This window comes from Balaenoptera physalus (assembly GCF_965194825.1).
Source record: "Balaenoptera physalus genome assembly, chromosome: 1".
NCBI lineage: Eukaryota > Metazoa > Chordata > Mammalia > Artiodactyla > Balaenopteridae > Balaenoptera > Balaenoptera physalus.
In genome coordinates this window covers 188724074-188745953 of record NC_138882.1, presented here as the reverse complement: position 1 = coordinate 188745953, position 21880 = coordinate 188724074, and the positions used below count along the sequence as shown (strand labels likewise).

Sequence of the window (21880 nt, the reverse complement as noted above, 5' to 3'; positions counted from 1 at the left end):
CTGCCTGCCAATGCTAGGGGACACGGGTTCGAGCCCTGGCCTGGGAAGATCCCACATGCCGCGGAGCAACTAAGCCCGTGAGCCACAACTACTGAGCCTGCGCGTCTGGAGCCTGTGCTCCGCAACGAGAGAGGCCGCGATAGTGAGAGGCCCGCGCACCGCGATGAAGAGTGGCCCCCGCTCACCGCAACTGGAGAAAGCCCTTGCACAGAAACGAAGACCCAACACAGCCAAAAATAAATAAATAAATAAATAAATTTATTTAAAAAAAAAAAAGTAAATGTACTGATACCAATGTCACCAGGCATCTAAATTCTGGCTTACACAGAATTCCTTTCCTGGAGAGCAGATAATATGTAAAGCCAGCAGTGGTCTAATTTTACTTACAAATTCCTTACATATCTGGTTGTCAGGTTACTATTTTAAGTAAGTAGCAGGAAAAAAAATTGTGACTTTTAATTCTGGAATGCAGTCTGTAATATTATGGTTAAGTAAACCATCCCATACATTACATTCTTCGTAGGTGGCAAAATCTGGAATTTCATGACACTGTTAAACGTTGACCACTGTTTAGACTTGTATATTATAAAATATTTGCATTCTTCAGGGAACAGATTGGAGGTTGCCAGAGGGGGATAGTGCGTGGGCAAAATGGTGAAGGTGGTCAAAAGGTACAAACTCAGTTGTAAGAAGTCTTGTGGGTGTAATGTACAGCATTGGGACTACAGTCAACAATACTGTATCATATATTTGAAAGTTGCTAAGCGAATAACTCTTTAAAGTGCTCATTCCAAAAAAAAAAAAACAAGTATGTGTGGTGATGGGTGTTAACATATTGCGGTAATCATTTCCCAATATATACGTATGTCAAATCATTATACTGTACACGTTAAAACTAATATGTTTTGATTACACACATTTCAATTAAAAATTTTTTTGTGTTCTTGTCCAGGTGAGGACGATGGTTTCTTTTCCTTGGCTCCACAAGTCTTCCTTGTGTTTGTGTATGCACTTCAAAGTTTTCTGGGTCTCAAACCCATTTATACTTTCAAATTTGGAACACACTTAAAAAAAAAAAATCAGAAATGATCTCTCTAAAAGAACAAAGTGAAATGAAATGAAGTTCTACTTGTGTTAAAGTTTTCTTCCAAATGGGCTTTCCTTGCGGAGGAGGAAGAGTCTACGTAAAAAGGTTTTGCAGAATGTGAGCGGTCAGGCTGGTAGAGAACGCTCATCCCAGAAAGACGTTTTCCGTTTCTTTTAGTTCGTTTGGGCGGCATCGTGGAGAGTCGAAAGGCGTTTGTGAGCCGCTAAAGAGAAAATCCTGGGAACAACGGAGGCGCTGTGGGCCCGGGTCGCTGGGCGGGAGTCCCCTTCTGGCCAATCTTCCCGTTGTCTGCAGGCGCCGTGCCCCGCGGCCTCCGCCATAGCCCGCCCGCGTGGCCCTCCCGGGAACCTACCTGGGCCGGGCCCGCGCACCGCCCCCCCGCGCCGTCGCCATGGCACCTCTCCGCCCCGCCCCCCCCGCGCTCGGCCGGCCCGCCCGCGGCCCCGCTCGCCCCTCCCCCCGCCCCGCGCGGCTGCCGGGGAGAGGGTGGGGCGGAGGCGGGAGGAGACGCAGGAGAGAGGAAATCGGCGGCGCGACGCCCGCGGCCCATTGGCTGCCTCGTCCTGGGGCCAGAAGCCCCGCCTGTCTGACGGGGTCACGTGAGCCCTTTCAAAGATGGCCGCCCTGTTGTTTTGATGAATAATACTTGGTGGGGCGAGGGGGTAAGAGTAGGGGTGGAGGGGTAGGAGGATTTACTCTTCCAGCCAGAGCATCGCGAGTCCGGTCCTCCCCCTCCCCCTTGCCCAGGCTCCGGCGTGGAGGCGGGGCGTGGCCGGCCTGCTGTGGGAGGGGAGGAGCTTCCCTCCTCAGTGCTGAGCTCTGCCTGGGCGGCTCTGGGGTCGCCTTGCCTCGGGGCACCCACTCTGCAGTTGAACACTTCCCGCCAGGGGGAAAGGGCTGGAAGGAGAGCACGATCTGCTGGAGGGAGCGCAGCTGCCGCGCCACCACCACGAAGACACAGTAGGCTCCGGGCACGAGGAGAGCTGGAGACCGAGCTCCCTAGTCTGGGTAACCTGGGAAGCAGAGGGTAAAAAGTGGCGCCTTACGATAACCCTGTAGCAGCAGCAGTGGCGGTCAAAGGAGGCTGCTCGTGGCGTAAGCAGCTGTAGGAGTCTCTGGGGCAATTGGAGTGACCGACGCCAAGGCATTTCACTGCCCCTCGTGTTCTTATTTTTTAACCTCTGACTATGCAGTTCTGAAACCTCCCCCATTCGGGGGACCAGACAGCCCGATAGACACCTTCCACTCTCCTCCCGCCCTGGTCTCAAAGAACAGAAGATCTCTCCTTAACGCCTTTCACCATTAAGAGGAAAGCGATGGAGGAGCTGAGCGCTGACGAGGTGAGGAGGTTGGGGGACACCTTGGGAGATTAGTTGGCAACTCTTTGGCGCTTTGGATAGGGTTGATATTGCGCCAGTGGTGCCTGGCCTTTGGGCAGGAATGGAGATGACATTTTCTAAGAATTAAATGAGTCCCTGAGAGGGTCTCCGGTTGTATTCTCTTGTATTCCTTTGCCTTCTTTTTCCATCCTGAACTCCATTTGTCTCTTTTCGAGTCTTCTTTTAGGGTCTAAAGAAGAGGAGAGCATACTGAGGCTTTCATTCTTTTCTTCAGGGTATTTAAGCAAGAAGGGCTAGATTTATATCAAGTTTGTGTGTGTGTGTGTGTGTGTGTCTACGCGCGCGCTCGCGCTCGTGCTCGCGCATGTGCGTGTGCGCGCGCGCGCTTACTGCAGAGATCTGAAGAATAATTTTGGGAGGAATCAGAATGTATAGGTGTATGTTTTTAAAGGATTTGAAATCCCAAGTATGTGTGGCATTTCATTGTTTAAGTTAATTAAACATTACGTATGTGTTTGGGGGTGGTCTACAGACAGATTCTTTGATATTTAACAAAATATGTATCTTCTCCATAGCTTCGTAAATTACAGTTAAATTCTAGCAACTTAACAGACCACTAATGGCTTCTGGCATACTTCTCTTTCATTATGCCTTTTTTCTAGTTTTTGGCCCTTTCAAACTTGTGTTTTGCTGTAACAGACACTGAACAGGAAGCAAATGGAAGCAAATGACTTTGAAAATTCCCCCTATCATTTCTGAAAGGAGTCTTACAGATCCCCTTCTTGATGTTTTCAAGATTATTTAATAATAGTAATAAAAAGTGGCATGTAGGGTACAAGGATTTTCCTGTGACTCTGTTGACTTTGCCCTTCTTTTTTTTTTTTTTTTTACAAATTGGGAGCTTCCCTTTCAGGACCCCTGCTGGCCTCACTCTCTTCCACCTACCATTTCTTCCACAGTTCATGTAAAACTTCCCTACAGTATTATGAAAGTAGTCATCCATCAGGTTGGTTGTACTGTAAAACTTCCATGCTTCAGTTTTAGCTGCAGAGTAGTCAATATATTTACCTAGGGACTAAAAGTCTCCAGAGAAGAGGCAGGCAGGTGGTGGGTTAAGGGTCACATAGGAAAAGAAGCAAATAATTTTGTTGGTTTTGATACCTGGCTTTTTGGAAAGTCAGGATTGCCCATTCTTTGTTACTGACTTTGTTTTCTAAATACATCAGTAGTGTAATCTTAAATTAGAAGAATATTGAACAATTTCTTTCATTCAGGTAGGAACTATCAAGAGATCCTCGTAGAGGCACTTTGTTTTGTGTAGTTTTTTTAAAGTGCACCCCCTTTTTTCTTTAACATTAATGCTAGTGGATCAATTTCTCTTAAGGCAAAGAGTTTTTTAGTAAGTCTTTTACCTCCAGAAATTACTTTTTTTCTTGACATTCTCTAAATTGTTCCTGGTTTAGAAGTTTTTACATACTTGAGTTTTCACTAAGAAAACCATTAAAGCATACAGACCAGTTAAGGAACTGTATAATCCGAACTGTAGCTCTTCACTTTATCCAGTCCTTGAGGAAGATACTAACTTTTTTTTTTTTTTTTTTTTACCATATATGGAACAAGTGTAATCATTGTGGAGGAGATAGACATTTTTCAAGGTCAATAAAATATTAAAATAAATGTGAAAAATTAAATTCACTAATATATATAAGATTATGTTCAACAAATTAGTTGGCCTGAACACAAAGGGACAGTTCAATAACTGGTAATTTTACTCTCAGCATAATCTAAAACAAATATTTTATGGGGAAAAAGCTTAAGTTTTTTTTAATCCATTTCCTTTAATTCTGGGATTAGGTGAACAGTTCTCAACAGAGACATTTCCAAAAGTTTTGCCTTATTGTTACTCTGTTGGTGGAAACTTGTGTCACAGATACGGTAGTTGACATTTATTTGGTTAGAAAATAATACATTTATATTTATAACTCAAACATGCATCTCAGGGTGTAAACAGTCAAGACATTGATCTTTCAATCTAAATTAGGAAATTAGGTAAGACAGAGTTTCATATTTTAGCAAAATGAAAATATATGAGAGTGCAGTCCATGAAAAATAGAGGCTGCTATAACCAGGGTAGTAGCTTTAGAAGATTTTACATTATGGGTACTTTTTGGTCCCTCTTATAGATCACCTTGAATTCTTGTACTTTTCTTCTCTTGTGCTTTCTAAGTAGAGTATTTCTTTAACTTCATTGCTGTTTATATAGCACATTACAATGAGTCCTTTGCGGTATAGAGCAGATCCATGACTAAGTTTATTCTCTTCAGGAACCTGCATTTCAAGGCGTCATTATTTACATTACATTCATTCTGTACCCTGCTCATGTGTTGTTTTTTTTATACCAAAATGATGCTCTGAGTAGGGCAGGTATTTTAAACTGATTTTCAACTGTGGTGATGATGTGTTTTCATTGAAATGATTTTCTTTTTTTTTTGCAAAATCTGTATGACCTAGTTCATCTTCAAGAGGGCTGGCTGGGATTCAGGGTGTGGTCAAGGTTTTAGAAGTTGTCTTCCTTCCCAAATGCAGAATATATGACCTTGGACATTTTAGCAGTGTTTTTTCAGTGGAAAGGGACCGACATTTATTAACAGTCTTAGAACCCTGCTCTGTGCCAGGCATTTTACAACCATTGTCTCATTTGATAAAACAGTGCAGTCCAGCAGTTCCTTAAATTTTCCTTGTTTTATAGGTGAAGCAACTGAGAATTAGGTTAAGTCCATAGTGCCCTGGCTTAGAAGTGGCAGAATTGGAATTCAAATCCAGGGTTCCTGATCTAAAAGCTCTTTTTACAGTATTTTACTGCCCAACAACTGGCAATAAATTCACCACAGCTTCTATATAAATGTCCTACTAACATGCTTGATCTGCATAGTTTTTCTGTAAAAGTGTTGGTTTTTATGAATTCATTCATGATGTGATCAAGTTTATAGTCTTTTTGGTGCTGACTCTCATCACACCCCTCCAAAATCATTCACTCAGCAAACATTTTTTAAAAAGATGCTGGTACTTTGTGACCACCTAGAGGGGTGGGATAGGGAGGGTGGGAGGGAGACGCAAGAGGGAGGAGATATGGGGATATATGTATATGTATAGCTGATTCGCTTTGTTATACAGCAGAAACTAACACACCATTGTAAAGCAATTAAACTCCAATAAAGATGTTAAAAAAAAAAAAAAAAACCATGCTGTGCATCTCCAGCAATGTGTTAGGTAGGTTAAGAGAAACACAGTCTTTTTCTTAAAGAAATTATTTAACTGGGGTTAGGGGATGGGTAGAGACAGAGATAGCTAGGAGTCCAGCAGTTACAATACCGGGTGCTAAGAGCTGTTGTGGACCTACACACAAGACAGTAAGAAAAACAAGCAGGGAGCCCCGGTGGCTTAGCGTCTTAGGGAAAACTTTCAAGAAAAAGCGATGCTTATGCTGAGCAGTAGTTGTCAGGCGAAGGGCTCTTGAAACCGGCTGTGAAACTGGGGAGCCCAGGAAACCACAAGAAGTAGTGGGACTGGAGACAGGATTTGTCTGGGGGAGTGGCCGCAGGCAGACAGGCACCAGGTCTCGGACGGTTTTCAGAAATGCTTAGGAGTTTGAACTTTCTCAGTAAGACTATCAGAAGCCTTTGAGGGATTTTAAGGGATTAGAAAGATAACTGGCAAGGGTGTCGAAGGTGGATAGGAAGAAGGTGGCTGCTGTTGCTATGGGGAACAAGGCAGTGGAGTCTGAAGCCAGGCCTTGGCAATGGGAACGGAGGAGAGCAGACATCAGAAATATTGAGGATCTAAGTTAACCCACTTCTGACGATAAGTTTGATGTGAAGGATGTGGAGGTAGGGGAGGAAAGAAAAAGATGACTCCTTGGATTCTAGTTTGGGAGAAGGATGGATTGGAGGAGAGAGAAGGAATTCCAGACAAGGAGCAGATTTTGGGGAAAGCAGATTAGTTCCTTTGGACCACTGAAAGATGAGCTGACATAGAGATGCCAGCCCTGGCCTTTCTGCTCTTAACATCTCCATCTCTGACCTTTTCTTTCTTTGTAACAGGCCTCAGGACCTAAGCTCACTTTTTTCAAGTAGATCATTGCTAACACTCACTTGATACCCAGGATTCTCCTTCCTCAAGCCTGGAAGGAGAGTGGGATGTTGCCTCCCAGGCCCCTTCTCCACTCCTTTTTGTTCATTTTAGCCAAGAAACAGAGAATGGTAATGATAATAGCTGATATTTATGAAGCTCTTAATATGTGCTAAGCACTAACTTGCTCAGCAAGGTTGGTATTAATAGCCCCGTTTTACAGATTAAAAAGTTGAGGCTGGGGCTTCCCTGGTGGCGCAGTGGTTGAGAATCTGCCTGCCAATGCAGGGGACACGGGTTCGAGCCCTGGTCTGGGAAGATCCCACATGCCGCGGAGCAACTAGGCCCGTGAGCCACAACTACTGAGCCTGCGCGTCTGGAGCCTGTGCTCCGCAACAAGAGAGGCCGCGACAGTGAGAGGCCCGTGCACCGCGATGAAGAGTGGCCCCCGCTTGCCACAACTAGAGAAAGCCCTCGCACAGAAACGAAGACCCAACGCAGCCAAAAAATAATAATAAATAAATAAATAAATAAATAAATAAAATTTAAAAAAAAAAAAGTTGAGGCTTATAGAAATTAACTTGCCAAAAGGTGCACAACGAGGAAGTGGTAGAACCTGGATTCTAATCCACAGTCTGATCCCAGAGTTCTTAATCCCTTTGCTAAACTACTTCCAAAATAGGAATAATCTGAGCCAGATGTAATGGTTACGGCATTTTTATTGTCCCTTTTGAGGTGGGAAGTGGAAGCCCTCGTTATTGCTAAGAGTGGAGCTCATCAAATAGCCCTCTACTCTTTTAGGGGAAAAAGAAAGACTTTTGACAAGGGGTCCTTGGGTCTTCAGGCCTGTGCTTGGCACAGAATGCATTTTCTCAGAAGGTACTTGTGGTGTGTCCAGGTGGAGAGAGCTTCCTGAAGCAGCTCATTCAGTGGTACTTGCTGTTTACTTGCTGCATGTCAGACACCGCACGAGCCTTGCTTGCATGGAGCTCCATTCTAGTGGGAGGAGACGTGATAAACAAATACATACACATAAGATGTCATTTGGTGACAGTACCACAGAGAAAAATAAAATAGGCTATAAAGGGATGGAGAGCAATGCGAGGAGTGTGTGCAGTTTTAGGAGGACTTCTGGAAGGAAATTTAAAGGATGACAGGGAGCCATCTGGGGGGAAGCGTGTTTTCAGTAACAGAGAACACCAGGAACCAGGGGCGTATCCCCGATCTGCGCTAGGAGCAGCAAGGAGGCCCAGTGTGTTTGGAGCCTGCTAAGCAAGGGTACAGTGGCCGGAGATGAAGTCTTTCATTCACTCAGCAAACATTTACTGAGTTCTTGTAACTGGGTTTCAGTCAATTCTGAGGTGCCCCACCCTTTTTTTTTTTTACTTCACATTTTCACATCTTTGAAATTGGGATGCTTCTTGGTGTAATCACGGTTGGCCACGTGGCAGTTGTGAAAGTTGTCATTTCCTGTTTACGTGTAAACCTGGTTATACCTGTTCATGTTGTTGCACCTTCAATTAAATGCTGTGCATGATAAATATAGTTGCCATTTTAAATGCCTTCCCCCAAATTACACTTTGATTAGCAGTGAAAACATATGTTACTTTGTATGCAGAGAGAAATGGAAACAGCAGTGGGGTCTCAATTTGATATTAGTAAAGAAAACAAAGAAAATGTTGGTGAAAGAATGACCACAATTTCATATTTTATTGCAAAGCAGCAACCAAGTGCATTAGGGAGCTGTAGAAAGGCAGAAATCCATAAGTCTCTGAAGCTGTGTCACATTTTGAAATTGAACATACAGTTAGAAGGACTGCCTTTTACACCCAGGCACTGCAGTGGAAGGTCAGAGACACTCCACCTTCTCAGAAAGAAATTTCAAAGCAATGAGAGGCTGGTGTAACTGATTACTACTCTGGCCTGGTCTGTTGTTAAGGTATTTTGTTGTGGTTTAATGGACAGTAGTGTTTTTTCTTGGTGGTGCAAAAAACAACGGTGCAGTTTACAGTCAGTGACATTTTGTATTTGATGACATACGGTATATGCCCAGCTTTGTTTTAGATCATGAGGATATATGAATGAACAATACAGGCAGAAATCCTTGCCTTCATGGGGCTTACATTCTGATTTATGTGGGGTTTTTTAAAATTTATTAATTAATTAGTTTATTTGGCTGTGCCGGGTCTTAGTTGCGGCATGTGGGATCTAGTTCCCTGACCAGGCATCGAACCCGGGTCCCCTGCATTGGGAGCGTGGAGTCTTAACCACTGGACCACCAGGGAAGTCCCTGATTTATGTTTTAAAAGAATCATTGTGGCTGCTGTGAAGAGAATAGATAAAGGGGGAAAGAGTGAAAATGGAGAGAAAGGTTAGGAGGCCAGTGCAGGAATCCCAGGACCAGGGTTTGTGGTGGCGAAGGTGAGAAAAGGTCAGATAGAGGATGGTCAGATATTTTGTGGGTAGAGCCAATAGGACTGGGTGATGGGATGGATGTGGAGTCAAGAATGGCCATCTGAGCTGGGATGTCATCGAGTGGACCGTTGTAACAGTTGAAATAGCATGACACGAAATAGCAGCTGCTTAAACCAGATGTTTATTTCTCTCTAAATAGAAGTCTGGGTAGGAGGCTGGGGCTGCTGTGGCAGCTCTGCGCTCATTAGGGGCCCAGGCGCCTTCTGTCCTGTTGTACCAACTCTCCTAACGTATGGCATCCATCTTTTGGTCCACATCTGTTTGCACTGTAGCCAGAGGGACGAGAGGAGAGGGGAAGGAGGAGTCACGCTCCTCTTTAATGGCACAGCTTGGAAGTTGCACAGATCACTCACTTCTGCTCACCTCCCATTGGCCAGAACCTAAGTCACGTGGCCACGGCTCCTTGCTGGGAAGCTGAGAACTGCAGTTCTTACTGGGTAGCCATATGCTCAGCTAAAAGTTCTCTCACGTTAGAAGGGGAGTACAGTCAAGGCCATTCTGTTCAAACTCTTCTTCCGAAACCTAAAACACACGCTCTGCTTTCCTGAAGAGGCAACCTTCAGTTGAGTCCAGAATCTCTGGGTGATATACCATCCAGGAACCTTTAGATTAAAATGCAAGTTATCAGCTGCTTTCCCCTCCCCACGCCCCCGCCCCACCATGTGCTCTGGTGGAGTAGGATAGAATCATGGAAATAACTACCATTTCGAAAAGGGAAGAATGGGGAGTACAGATCCCGCACTGGTCCACAGGCATTGTCAGCTCCTGCCAGGCTGTGGTAGGGGGTCTCCCTGCCTTGGCAGTGGTGGGAGTTCCTGACACAGTCCTTTGGGGCCAGGTCATTGGAGAATATCCCCTTCCTGGGGCCGAACAGTGTCTTCAGCTTGTTTCTTTCAGGAGACTGAAGGAGTTGGCTTTTTCAACCCTACTTGATCCCCAAATTACCAGACTCTGAGCAAACTTAGACTACACTGTGGACGTGCCTTAGGCAGACCTGTTTTCCCTTTTATCTCTGCAGGCAAATTGGCAAACTGCAGCTTGAGTCTGTCTCATTCTTGCGGAACTTCTTGCTTAAAGTGGCAAGAAGCCAATAGGCACCCAAATTCCGAATTGTTCAACCAGTTCCCCTAGAATTGTAGGCCGTGTAGGCATGCAGGCTATTTTCTGAGGTGTCACAGGTTTTACCAAACGTTTTATTGTGGCGTAACAAGGGTTACCAGCCTTCCATCCTGCAATATCTGTGCCCGTACTGAGCCCTAAGCCACTGCCACGTATTTATATTCTGTTTAGGTTGATTACTTCCAGGTTCCAAATTCTATATATTAGTTAAGATATTGGTTTGATTGCTGCAGCAGAGAGATCCAAAATAAAAATGGTTTAAATAAGATAGAAGCTTATTTTTCTTTTAAGTAAAAATCTGGGTAGGTGGTTGAGAGCTGGTTTAATAATGCCATGATTACTAGGGAGCCAGTTCTGTTTAGTGCTCTGTTACCCTCTGTATGAGGCATCTACCTTGTAGTCCAAGATGGCTGCTCCAGTGCCTACATGCACATCTGCATTCCAGTCCTCAGGGACCAAAGGGGAGGACATGTTCCTGTCCGTCAAGGGCATGATCAGAGGTGTCACACATCATTGCTTACATCTCCTTGGTCAGAACTTAGTCACGTGGCCATAACCAAATGCAAGGCTGGCTGAATGTATAGGAGGAGGCGACAACTAGCTGCCTCTACCACAGTGATGCCAAGAGTTTTAGCCTACACAGCTTGAAAAATGGAGTTGTCCTGTACTGAGGTGGGGAACACTGAAAGAGGAGATTAGAGGGAGAAATTAAGCTATCTGTTTTGATCATATTCTTGTTATATTGCTTATTATTTGTCCACTTGGAGATGTTAAGTAGGTTGTTGGATATATGTTGGGCTTGCAGTTCAGGAAGAAGCCTGGGATTGGGGATACCAATCAGGACGTTGTCAGTATATTTAAAATCACGAGAATGGACAGATGACCTAGGGAGTGAGCCTAGAGAGAAGAGTGGAGGTCAGAGGACTGAGCCTTGAGCCTCTCCAGCATTTAGAGACAGGGAGGTAAAGAGGACCCAGAGGGCTTCCCTGGTGGCGCAGTGGTTAAGAATCCGCCTGCCAATGCATGGGACACGGGTTCGAGCCCTGGTCCGGGAAGATCCCACATGCTGCGGAGCAACTAAGCCCATGCACCACAGCTACTGAACCTGTGCTCTAGAGCCTGCGAGCCACAACTACTGAGCCTGTGTGCCACAACTACTGAAGCCCATGTGCCTAGAGCCTGTGCTCCTCAACAAGAGAAGCCACCCCAATGAGAAGCCCCTGCTCGCCATAACTAGAGAAAGCCCAGGCGCAGCAACAAAGATGCAACACAGCCAAAAATAAAATAAATAAAAATAAAATAAATTAATAATAAAAAAAAAAGAGGACCCAGAAAAGAACTGACAAGGGATAGCCACTGAGATAGAAGGAAAGACAAGAGAGCCTGGAGTTCTGGTGTCCAGGAGAAGAAAGTGTTTCATGACGGAGGGGCGTGTTCAGCTCTGTTGAATGCCAGTAAAGTAATTAAAGGAAGACCAAGACTCAGCGATGGGATTTGGCAACGTGGAGGTCATTAGTGACCTTGACAAGACCAATTTCATTGCTGAATAGGTTCAAGATAGAATAAGACAGAACGGGATGGGAGAGTACGTAGCTCAGGAGTGAGGTATCAACTCCAGGGGTATACTGGGCAGCCATCCATAGACTGTGAAGCCATGGGTTTAAAAAGTGGGAAGAAGATATTTGGCGAACATATATATCTATCTATCTGTCTATCTATCTATTTATTTATTTATTTATTTATGGCTGCGTTGGGTCTTTGTTGCTGCGTGCGGGCTTTCTCTAGTTGCGGCGAGCGGGGGCTACTCTTCGTTGCAGTGCGTGGGCTTCTCATTGCAGTGGCTTCTCTTGTTGTGGAGCACGGGTTCTAGGCGTGTGGGCTCAGTAGTTGTGGCTCACGAGCTCTAGAGCGCAGGCTCAGTAGTTGTGGAACCCGGGCTTAGTTGCTCCGCGGCATGTGGGATCTTCCCGGACCAGGGCTTGAACCTGTGTCCCCCACATTGGCAGGCGGTTTCTTAACCACTGTGCCACCAGGGAAGTCCCAGAACATATCCTTTTAAATTTTATCTTTTACCATTTCCTATTATGATCACTAATTCCTTTATTCATTCAGTAAATATTTATTCAGTCTGTACTCTGTTCCTTTCTTTCCCGAGGTAGGAAGTAAAGGTGTGGAGGTAGATTTGTATATTATTCCTAGCAGGGTGTTTGGGGCCTGAAGAGTTCCAAGTGTAATTTTTGAACCATAATCTGGGCACACTGAATCATACTACAGTTAATCTTTAAAACATTTAAGAAAGAGTGGCAAATAGGTATATGATAAAATACTAATTTTGTTTGTGTAGTTTCAGCAAATATATGTGGGATGTTTACTCTCTTCTGGGTATTGAGGGGTACATGTGTGGAGATACCATCTCAAATATGAGTAAGAGCTGGTCTTCACCTTCAGCGAGCTCGTACTGCAATGGGGAGACAGGAACACAGCCAACTCCAACTAGAGTTCAAGGGCTGAAATAGATATTTAAGTAAAGGAGTACAGTTGATGGAGCAGTGAATTCTGACTGGGAAAATCTGGGAAGGGCTCTGGGAAGATTTGAGTTAGTCTGTAAAGATGATCAGAATTTTTGACATTTAGAAAAATCTGTGGTGAGGATAAATGTTTCAATTATTTCTTACTCTGGGCAAACTCTGTTACATTCACTCTTTTGAAATTGATTGTAAAATCTTTAGAAGCACTGAAGAAAAATTGGAGATGGTGAAAAAATCTCTGATATTGGTGGGTGTTTGTGGGTCTGAAAGGTTTTGCCATGTGATTATCGAGCACAGCCAACTGTGTAACCCCAGACACTGCTAAACCAGTAAGAATCAGCAGAAGCTGAAGGAGGAGTTGAGGAGAAATAGGAAGAACAGAAAAGGTGTTTCATTAAAATCGCTCCTCCTATCCTGATATTAATCACACTGGTTGGAATTGTCTGTTCGTTTGGTGTATCTCCTACTGCAGCATAAGCCCTGATTATTCTTGTTTTCACTGTTTTTTATCCATCTCTTAGCACGGGGCTTGACACAGGGTGCCCCGCGGTAAATATTTGCTGCGTTCACGAAGTGACTACAAGGCGTCTTTCCGTGACTCCCAGTTCTTGTGCTGCAATAGTGTTTTGTTTTTGCTGTTGCTACATAAAATTACATCAGTTAGGTTAAGGTAGGCACTGGAAAGAAACCTTATTGTCAGAGCTGTAATTCAGAGTCAGATGTACCTGGGTTTTAGGTGGACCAACCAATCGGATGACCCAGGGCAGAGTACTTTCTGAGCCTCGGTTTCCTCACTTGTAAAATGAGGGTCTGCATACCTATCCGTGGCATTGTTCTTCATATTAATTGCAGTGATACATAAAGTGCTGAGTGCAGTGCCCTGGCAGAGTATGTAGGGACATATTAGCTCTCGTATGTCCCTTCCTGGTACATATTAGCTCTCTTTTCCAGAGTAGGATTAAGTTTTACATGGTTAGAATTTTAGTTGGTGCTCATATAGCACCTAACGAGCCCTTTGCACGTAACAATGCTGAGAGCGTAAAAGGAGGTCTCTCACTTGTTAAGGTAGCAAATAGGCTGAGGCTTGTGTGAAAGGTTGGGTTGGAATCCTCTCCCCCAGCCCCTTAAACTTCCTAAAGTCTCCTCTCACCCAGCTGCCATCTTTTGTGTGAAGCCACAGTGTTATCACTTGTCGCACCTCCTCCTCCTTTTTCCTAAAATCTGCAGTGATCAGGTGGCCTGCATGTACTAAGGGGGTGAAGGAGGAGCGAGGAAGTTTGAAAGGAAGGGAACTGTGCAGACAGGAGACCTGAGGAGTCCCAGGAGAAACATGCTGCATATCAGAACCATAAACCAAAACACGGGGTGATTCAGTCTGCTCAAGTCAGATGACGGACGTGTTTTGTCTTCTGAAGGGACTGTCCCCTCCTTCAGGGCTGGGGAAGGGGAATCTCTGAATGGGATGACACTGTGTGAACTGCTTACCAGCTGCCGTATCTTTAGCATCATTTGAAAACAGTAGTCAGGCTGGGCAAAGAGGTCTCTTTTGGGTCCTAGTATTGAGAATGTCTGGCCTTGACTTAATTAACTTTCTAATTAAACATTGTGAAATGTATTCAGTGCACATTGTTTCTTTGTTCCCTGTCAGTGTTTGGTATAGATTCTAGATGTGTAATAGTGTCATGGTAATTAGTTAAATTTTCTGCCTAGATGAGGTGGCCCTTTTCTTTTATGGGTCTTTTTGGGAGCTGAACTCCTTGGGTTTCCAAACAAATCATCATGCACATCTGTCATCCGCCAGGCACTCTTCTAGGGTCATATTAGGTCAGGGTCTTTGGTCAGACCTCTGTCTATACTTGTCACCAGGGCTGGCTTCGCGGACATGTGACCTGCAGTCAGAAGTGCCCCACACTTGGTCGAATGCTCTATTGTTGCTGTCTTGAAATTTTTAATACATTTGAGCAAGAGGCCCTGCATTTTTATTAGGCACCAGGCCCCACAGATTCTGTAGCTGGTCCTGCTTTGTCACTGACTTTCTCTGTACAGGTGGGTATATGTCTGGAGAGTGTTTGGTTAGAACCAAGGTTTTAGGAAACGGTATGAAAGCTCATCAAAGACTGATGTTCAGGTTTTAATGGAAAAAATATTGATATATGTCTGACTCTAATGCCATGTCATTAATAGAATTTCTTGAAATTTTTAACAAGTTTCTACTTATACACAATATTGAATTTTTGGATAACTCATTTAACTTCATCAGATAGATTCACTTTTTTTTTTTAAATCAATATTTTTACATAGAGGCATTTACTTCCATATTATCTTTTTCATGTTGCATATCTTATTTTTCCAATTTCAATAAAATCTCTTTTGTATTTTATCAAATACATTGATCATATTTTTATAGTATAAACACTTGTTTTCATGAATTATGAATTGTTGCATTTAAAACTATAACTCATGTGTTTTAAAATTAAAAATTTTTTAAATTAAAAAGTGTTATCCAACAGCTAGTTTTCTATATTATTAGTGCTTATCTGTAAATACTTCTTTGTGCTGGCCAATCAGGTATTATGATTGACCCAAAATAATCATGTACAAATTTCTCATTTTCAAAAATAATAAAGTATATTTAATGTTAGAGATGGAAAAATTTTGTATATATGAATGTCCTGGTGGGAAAAACTTATTTCTGAGAGGGAAATGAAAATTGGTGGAAAATTAAAAAATATCTAGCAACCTTTATAATCTACTGAGTAGAACTTTTTATGTGTGATTTAATTTACCCATAAAATTATCCTGTTTAGGCTATCGAGGGATATGAATATTTAGAAAAAAGCAGGTAGTAAAGTTTTTTTTTTTTTGGCCACGCCGTGTGCATGCGGGATTTTAGTTCCCCAACCAGGGATCGAACCCATGTCCCCTGCACTGCAAGTGCGGAGTCTTAACCACTGGACCGCCAGGGAAGTCCCTTTTATTTTTTTTTAATTAATTAGTTAATTTAAAAAAATTTCTGAGGCATGATGAAGGAAAAGTTTAAATGCTAAAAAGCAATAGCAAAACCCTTTTACCTTACTGTATATAGATATGCCAGAGGAGTTTACACTTTGGTTTCAGCAGTAATTATTTTGTGGGCCAGTTAAAAAATGTTAACATTCAATCTACACAGAGAAAGAAATGTATAGCCCCTTTGAGCTTTGAACATCAGTTATGTAGAGTAGATGTTTAGAGTGTCATTTACGACATTTTTGTTTTAGGATGCTACCGTATGACAGCATATATACGTTTATGTTTGGTGAACATTAATTAATTAATTAGCTTTCCACTTTTATGTTAGTTAACCTTTTAGTTATGATAAATACAGACCAGGCATCATTTCCGTGGAGTTTCATCACAGGAGTGCCCAATTTTTTTTTCCTTCAAGGCCAACTTGGGGCAGATGGGTTGGTCATCTGCAAGGGCTTTTGTGTGTTTGTTCTTTTTTACTTTGTATAAATGTCCTCACACTCAAATAGTTTGGTGGTTTCTTGTCTAGGGAAATGCAGATAAAGCAGTCTTTTGCCTTGAGGTGTTATGATTAGAATGGCTTGTGAGTGGGAGAATTTTAGTGAATGCCAAGTGGAAAATATGCTTGTGAAAGTGTCCCATTAGACACCTCTTAGTCTTTTTTTTTTTTTTAATAGAATTTTATTTTCAAGTTGTTTTTATCGTTTATATTCAATTTCCACTCAGTCCTTTTTTTAAAAAATTAATTAATTAATTAATTAATTAATTATTTATGGCTGAGTTGGGTCTTCGTTTCTGCGCAAGGGCTCTCTCTAGTTGTGGCGAGTGGGGGCCACTCTTCATCGCGGTGCGCGGGCCTCTCACTGTCGCGGCCTCTCTTGTTGCGGAGCACAGGCTCCAGACGCGCAGGCTCAGCAACTGTGGCTCACGGGCCTCATCGCTCCGCGGCATGTGGGATCTTCCCAGACCAGGGCTCGAACCCGTGTCCCCTGCATTGGCAGGCAGATTCTCAACCACTGCGCCACCAGGGAAGCCCCTTTTTTTTTTTTAATGGTAAGTTTTTTTAAAGTAAATTTGTTTATTTATTTATTTATTTTTGGCTGCATTGGGTCTTCGTTGCTGTGTGTGGGCTTTCTCTAGTTGTGGCGAGCGGGGGCCACTCTTTGTTGCGGTGTGCGGGCTTCTCATTGTGGTGGCTTCTCTTGTTGCAGAGCGCGGGCTCTAGGCACGTGGGCTTCGGTAGTTGCGGCACGCAGGCTCAGTAGTTGTGTCTCTAGAGCGGGCTCTAGAGCGCAGGCTCAGTAGTTGTGGTGCACGGGCTTAGTTGCTCCATGGCAGGTGGGATCTTCCTGGACCAGGGCTCGAACCCGCGTCCCCTGCGTTGGCAGGTGGATTCTCAACCGCTGCGCCACCAGGGAAGTCCCTCTTTGTCTTTCTTGATGTTAATGTGGACAGGTAACAAAGCACATTGACCCGTACTGGAACGAGATGGTTATATGAAAGTATTGCCATTTCTGTTTTAAAAAAAGGCTGAGTGGCATCTGGGATGATGCTTAACCTGTAGGAGGAACTTAAACATTAATGATCCATGTTAGGAAGGAAACCTTTATTCATATCAAGAATATGATGGGCAGGAAATGGCCAGAAGTCAGTGTTTTCTCCCTCTGAAAGAGCTCGCTTTCCCCAACCCTGCTATATAGATGTGCTAGAATATTGGCTTTGGAGTGTTCAGAGTTGGTGTGAATGTAGAACTTTGGTAGAGATTAGAGAAAACGCACGAACCCTGCCCCAGAAGAATTTACACTTTTGTTTCAGCAATAATTATTTTGTGAGTCAATTTAAAAAACTCTTTCCACATAGCTGGGCTTCAGGAAATTCTTTAAAATGTTTAATATTGCCTGTTTCGCTCGATCATTCTTAACTGACCAGGAACCATTCTGTGAGAGAGCGTCAGAAGTAGCTGCTATTTGGTCTATAGGCTCATCTCGTCTATCTAAGGGCCACCAGGGAAGCCCTGTAAGAATCATTTTTAAAAAATCAGATCTAGTTAAAACGATCCTACCCTCAGGATGTTTCTCTGCCGTATAATGTTAGGCTCTTGATTCTAGTGGTTTCTCCTAGTTTCATAGTCAGCTAATAGATCCGATGTTTTTCACAGATCTGATGTAGCTGTGCTGTTTATTCATACCGTTTGGGTGAAACAGAGCCCTGAGCCAAAGGAAAACAGCATCTGAGCCTAAAAGGGAGGTGGACAGAACAGAAGGATGGCAGAAACTTGGAGGCTGAAGCTACAAAAAAACAATGACTGTTTACTGTGTGTCAGGTGGGCGCTTGGTTTGTTCAGAAGATATCTACCGAGTGCTCTCTGCTGTAGGTGTTGCTGTCATTGCTTGGGCTGTGGCGGTGAGCACGGTAGGCCAGGTCCTGCTCTCCTTGTGCGGCGCTGCGAGGAGGTAGGCCATACGCCCATAAAGAGAGACCAGCCCAGGTAATGTGTTGCGTTACCTTTATCTCTGATGACTGTCTTGCAAGATGAGTGATATTTATATCATCACCTGCTTCCAAATGGGGAAACCAAGACCCAGAGAGGTAACACGGCTGGAAATGGGTACAGCTGGGATTTTGACCCAGAGCTGGCCCCAGGAGCGCTCGTCCCGTTGAAGGCTGTGAAGACGGGGCCTGGAGCTGCAATCGCTCACCCACTGCGCTCGGTCTCTTGTTTTACTTTCTCTTTTTTTCCCCCCTTGTTTTACTTTCAAGCGGAATGCTTTTTAAAAAAAATTGCTCTAATATCAAATGTTGATGAAGAGTCTAGAATAAGTATTGTTATAAGCCATTAATTATTTTAATTTGAAGTAATACTATTAATTAATATTTTCAGTGTTACAGGGTGACTCAAGAAAGTACGTTGGATAATCAGGCAGGTTATGCCTTTGGTTCTTAGCCCTCGGCCTCTGGCGGAACGTGCTGAGGCACATATCTAACACATACCCAGGGTTCTCCATACTGTTGATCAGATGCAGAAAATATTGACATCAGTCATTTTTGTTGGACTTTATAAAACTCCATGTAATGAAAAACCATGTAATCACTGCCTGGCATTGGAGAATATTAAGGGTCAAACCTTTTTTCTCCCTGAGACAAAACAGTTTATAGTCTCTTTTCTAATGACAATAAAATCATTTCTTTGTCATGAGCCAGGCTGTGGGGTTAGGCTAGTTACGTAGGTGTGAGTGTCCTATGGTAAAGCAGCCAGGGTAGTAGAGTTCAAAAGACAGTTAGTTTGAAAATTGTGTATTTTGCCAGTGACTGCTGGAACTTGGCCTCTGTAAGAATTTTGTGCTTTATTTTTGAGAGATTTACTCAACTAGAAAAGTACTCATGGAGGAAGTCAGATAACTTACCTTGTCTGCATTCCTTTCGCAGGGAAGGGAAGGGGAGCCTGGCAGGCAGCTGAGTGGATGTGGACAAAGACAGACGCTGGAATAGAGGGGGCACCGGCCCCGGGGCGCCGAACGCAGGGCAGCCAGACGGATAGCGAGTGACCACGAAATGGTCGTGTCCAAACCAGGACTCTTCCGAGAGTGAAAGGGGCTCCGTTAAAATTAGACAGGAGCACCTGGAGTGCCCTGCTGGGATCCATGGTCCCCCTGCTGTATGCGACACGTTTGGGCTGGGGAGGAGTGTTTGGGAAAAAGCACTGATGCTTTAAGGTTTTGATTTGGGAGTCAGTCGTGAACATGGTCATCTTATCCTTTGGAGAGGAAATGCAGCAGAGAAAGCAGGCTTCTTGTAGCTTTGAGTACACATTTATTGAGTTGGCTGGGTAATCTGGAAAGTGAAGCAGAAAATGATTGGAAAACAGATTGCAGAGGTGACATTGCTGGTCTACTGTCGTCTCTCTCTACTGTGCTTTGTGTGTCCTGTGGCAGGTTTCAGCTGATTGGAGGGCTTGGTCCTTTATTTGGAGTATGGGATCTGGGCTCATTGAACTGTTAAATTCATGTGTTACAACTTACGGTGCACAGTCACAGGAATGCGACCAGCTGTCTGTTCCTTTCTTCTGATACCTCCCTTTTATGACTTGCTATTAAAGGAAGGGTAGAGAACTGCAAATTCTACAATTAAATGTACTTTAGGTTCATTGTATTATGAGGCAAAAATAAAAGTAGGAAACAGAAGGTAGAAGCAAAATCTTTGTTCAGAATCTCACCATCCAGGGATACCTGTAGTTTACATTTTGGTGTATATACTTTCTTCCACTATTTTTTTCTAGGTTAGGTATTTTCCCCCCACAACTAAATCTTCTAACATATGATTTTTTTTTGTCCCTCTAGCGTCATAGATTTTTGGAAATTGATTTTAGAAAATTTTCTAACCTACCCTCTTTGTTTAAAATTATTTTTTTCTAATTATAAATTCAGTAGTATAGATTCACTGAATTCTGCATGATTCATTGTCGAAGACTTCCATAATCAGGAATAAAGGGAAAAGCAAGAATTACCTGTAAACCTGTTATCCAGAGAGAACCATTGTTAATTTGGGGGGGGGGGGAATTACCTTCCCGGATTTTTTCAGTGTGTATATACTTCGCATACTCTGCTGTTTCCTACCTTTGTACCTCTGCTCTATCTGGCGTCCTCCCTCTTGAACATTACAAGTTTTGATTAAAAAAATGTCCAGTTCACTCTGGTTCGAAAAACAAGATGCCACCTCTAGTCCTGCATTCCCCTCTTGCTGTCACTTGATCCCTTGGCTCTACTTTCACAGACTAGGCTCTTACAAGGGTAGATCTCTTATCCCCACTCATTTTTCAGTCCCCCCTCCTTCCCTGTGCTTTTTGGGGAGGCTTTTTCCTTCATCTTTCCACTTAGATTGCTCTTGCTAAGACCACCTGATTGACAAATCCCTTGGCACTTTTCAGAATGTGTTATTTAACCTCTCTTTGGATTTTGACCATGGTGACCACTTCTTTTTTTCGAAGTCTCTTCCTTTGGATATCATGGGGATACAGCTTTTCTTGATTTCTTTCTTTTCTGTCTCCATCACAGACTGCTCTTTCCTGTATACCTTAAATGATGATGTTTCTCAGGATTCTACTCTCGAATCCCTTCATTCCCTACCTTCAAGGTATATCTGTTGAATGAATGAATGCCTGCACGAATGAATACCCTTTTACTGGGCCTTCACTTATTTATTCTCCAGGTACTTATTTAGTGCTCCTGTGGTCCATGCTCGATTCTGCAGTCCTCAGGAGATGGATGTGAACTAGATAGCAAATTTCTGCTCTGGTACCTAGAGTTATCTACCATGTAAATAGTGGTACTGATGACTTGCAAGTTCATATCTCCTGCCTGCGATCTGGACCCAAATCTCCAGCTGCCCCAGCCTGGCGGACAGTGAGGGTGCGTGTCTTCTCAGTAGCTACACTTCTACACACGGCTCTGCTTTGGGGTATCACTGGGGGGCCACTGAAACTTGCTTCAGCTCAGTGCTCACCAGGAGTTCTGTTGAGGGCACATGTTTATGGGGGATCGAGTGAAGGATACGCAGCCCATTCATTCCCTGAGAGAGTGATTTTTAATCTGTTTTGAGTCAGGGACCTCTTTACAAATCTTATGAAAACTGGAGATCCTCGTGACCCTCAGGTTTTGAATCCCTGCCCTTAGTACTCTAAAGTCGATCCTAAAATCAAGCCACGCCACAAAGGTGAGGCAAGGCCCTCCTTCCTCATTTGGGCCACTCTAAAATTGATTGCTTCCTCTGAATCATATTTTGGCATTAGCATCTGCCGATACTGAATATGTGATGTGTTGTCACTCACATACTGTGTTGGTAAACTACATGCGTAATGTGTACTAATCTCCCTTCTGGCTTTATCTGATTCTTTCTGTCATCATCTTATTTCTGTCCTAGTTTCCTTATCTATCAATATTTGATTTTAACTTAATTTAGGTAAGTTAAATTAAAAATGTATTTTATGTGTTTTTTTGTTAATCATTTTTCAATCCTTGTTAGAACAAGGAAATGATAACCATAAATAAAACAAATGTCAGCTGCCTATAGGGCATTTCTGTTTGGATATTCTTACAGGCATCTGATACCCAGTAGTCTAACCATAACTCATCTTCTCTTCTTAAAAACTCCTCCCTCTGTATTCTCAGTTTTAGGAATTT

The 21880-nt window shown here is 43.4% G+C and overlaps 1 protein-coding gene across 4 annotated transcripts in view; it reads left to right on the top strand.

The window, feature by feature from the left end:
- Positions 1–1710: 1710 nt before the first annotated feature.
- The window catches only part of UBE4B (ubiquitination factor E4B), a 113839-nt gene continuing 93669 nt past the window's right edge, over positions 1711–21880 (top strand). Inside the window, exons 1-2 of one of the 4 annotated variants that reach the window (XM_082460986.1) lie at positions 1711–2448; positions 17863–18027. Coding sequence is in view for 3 of the 4 variants with exons in the window: in XM_082460988.1 (XP_082317114.1) it covers positions 18006–18116 (111 nt within the window). In the remaining variant the exon portion in view is untranslated. Of the gene's footprint in view, positions 2449–17862; positions 18117–21880 lie in introns of all 4 variants that reach the window. The other 3 variants (XM_082460988.1, XM_082460985.1, XM_082460989.1) reach the window with 3 other exon arrangements.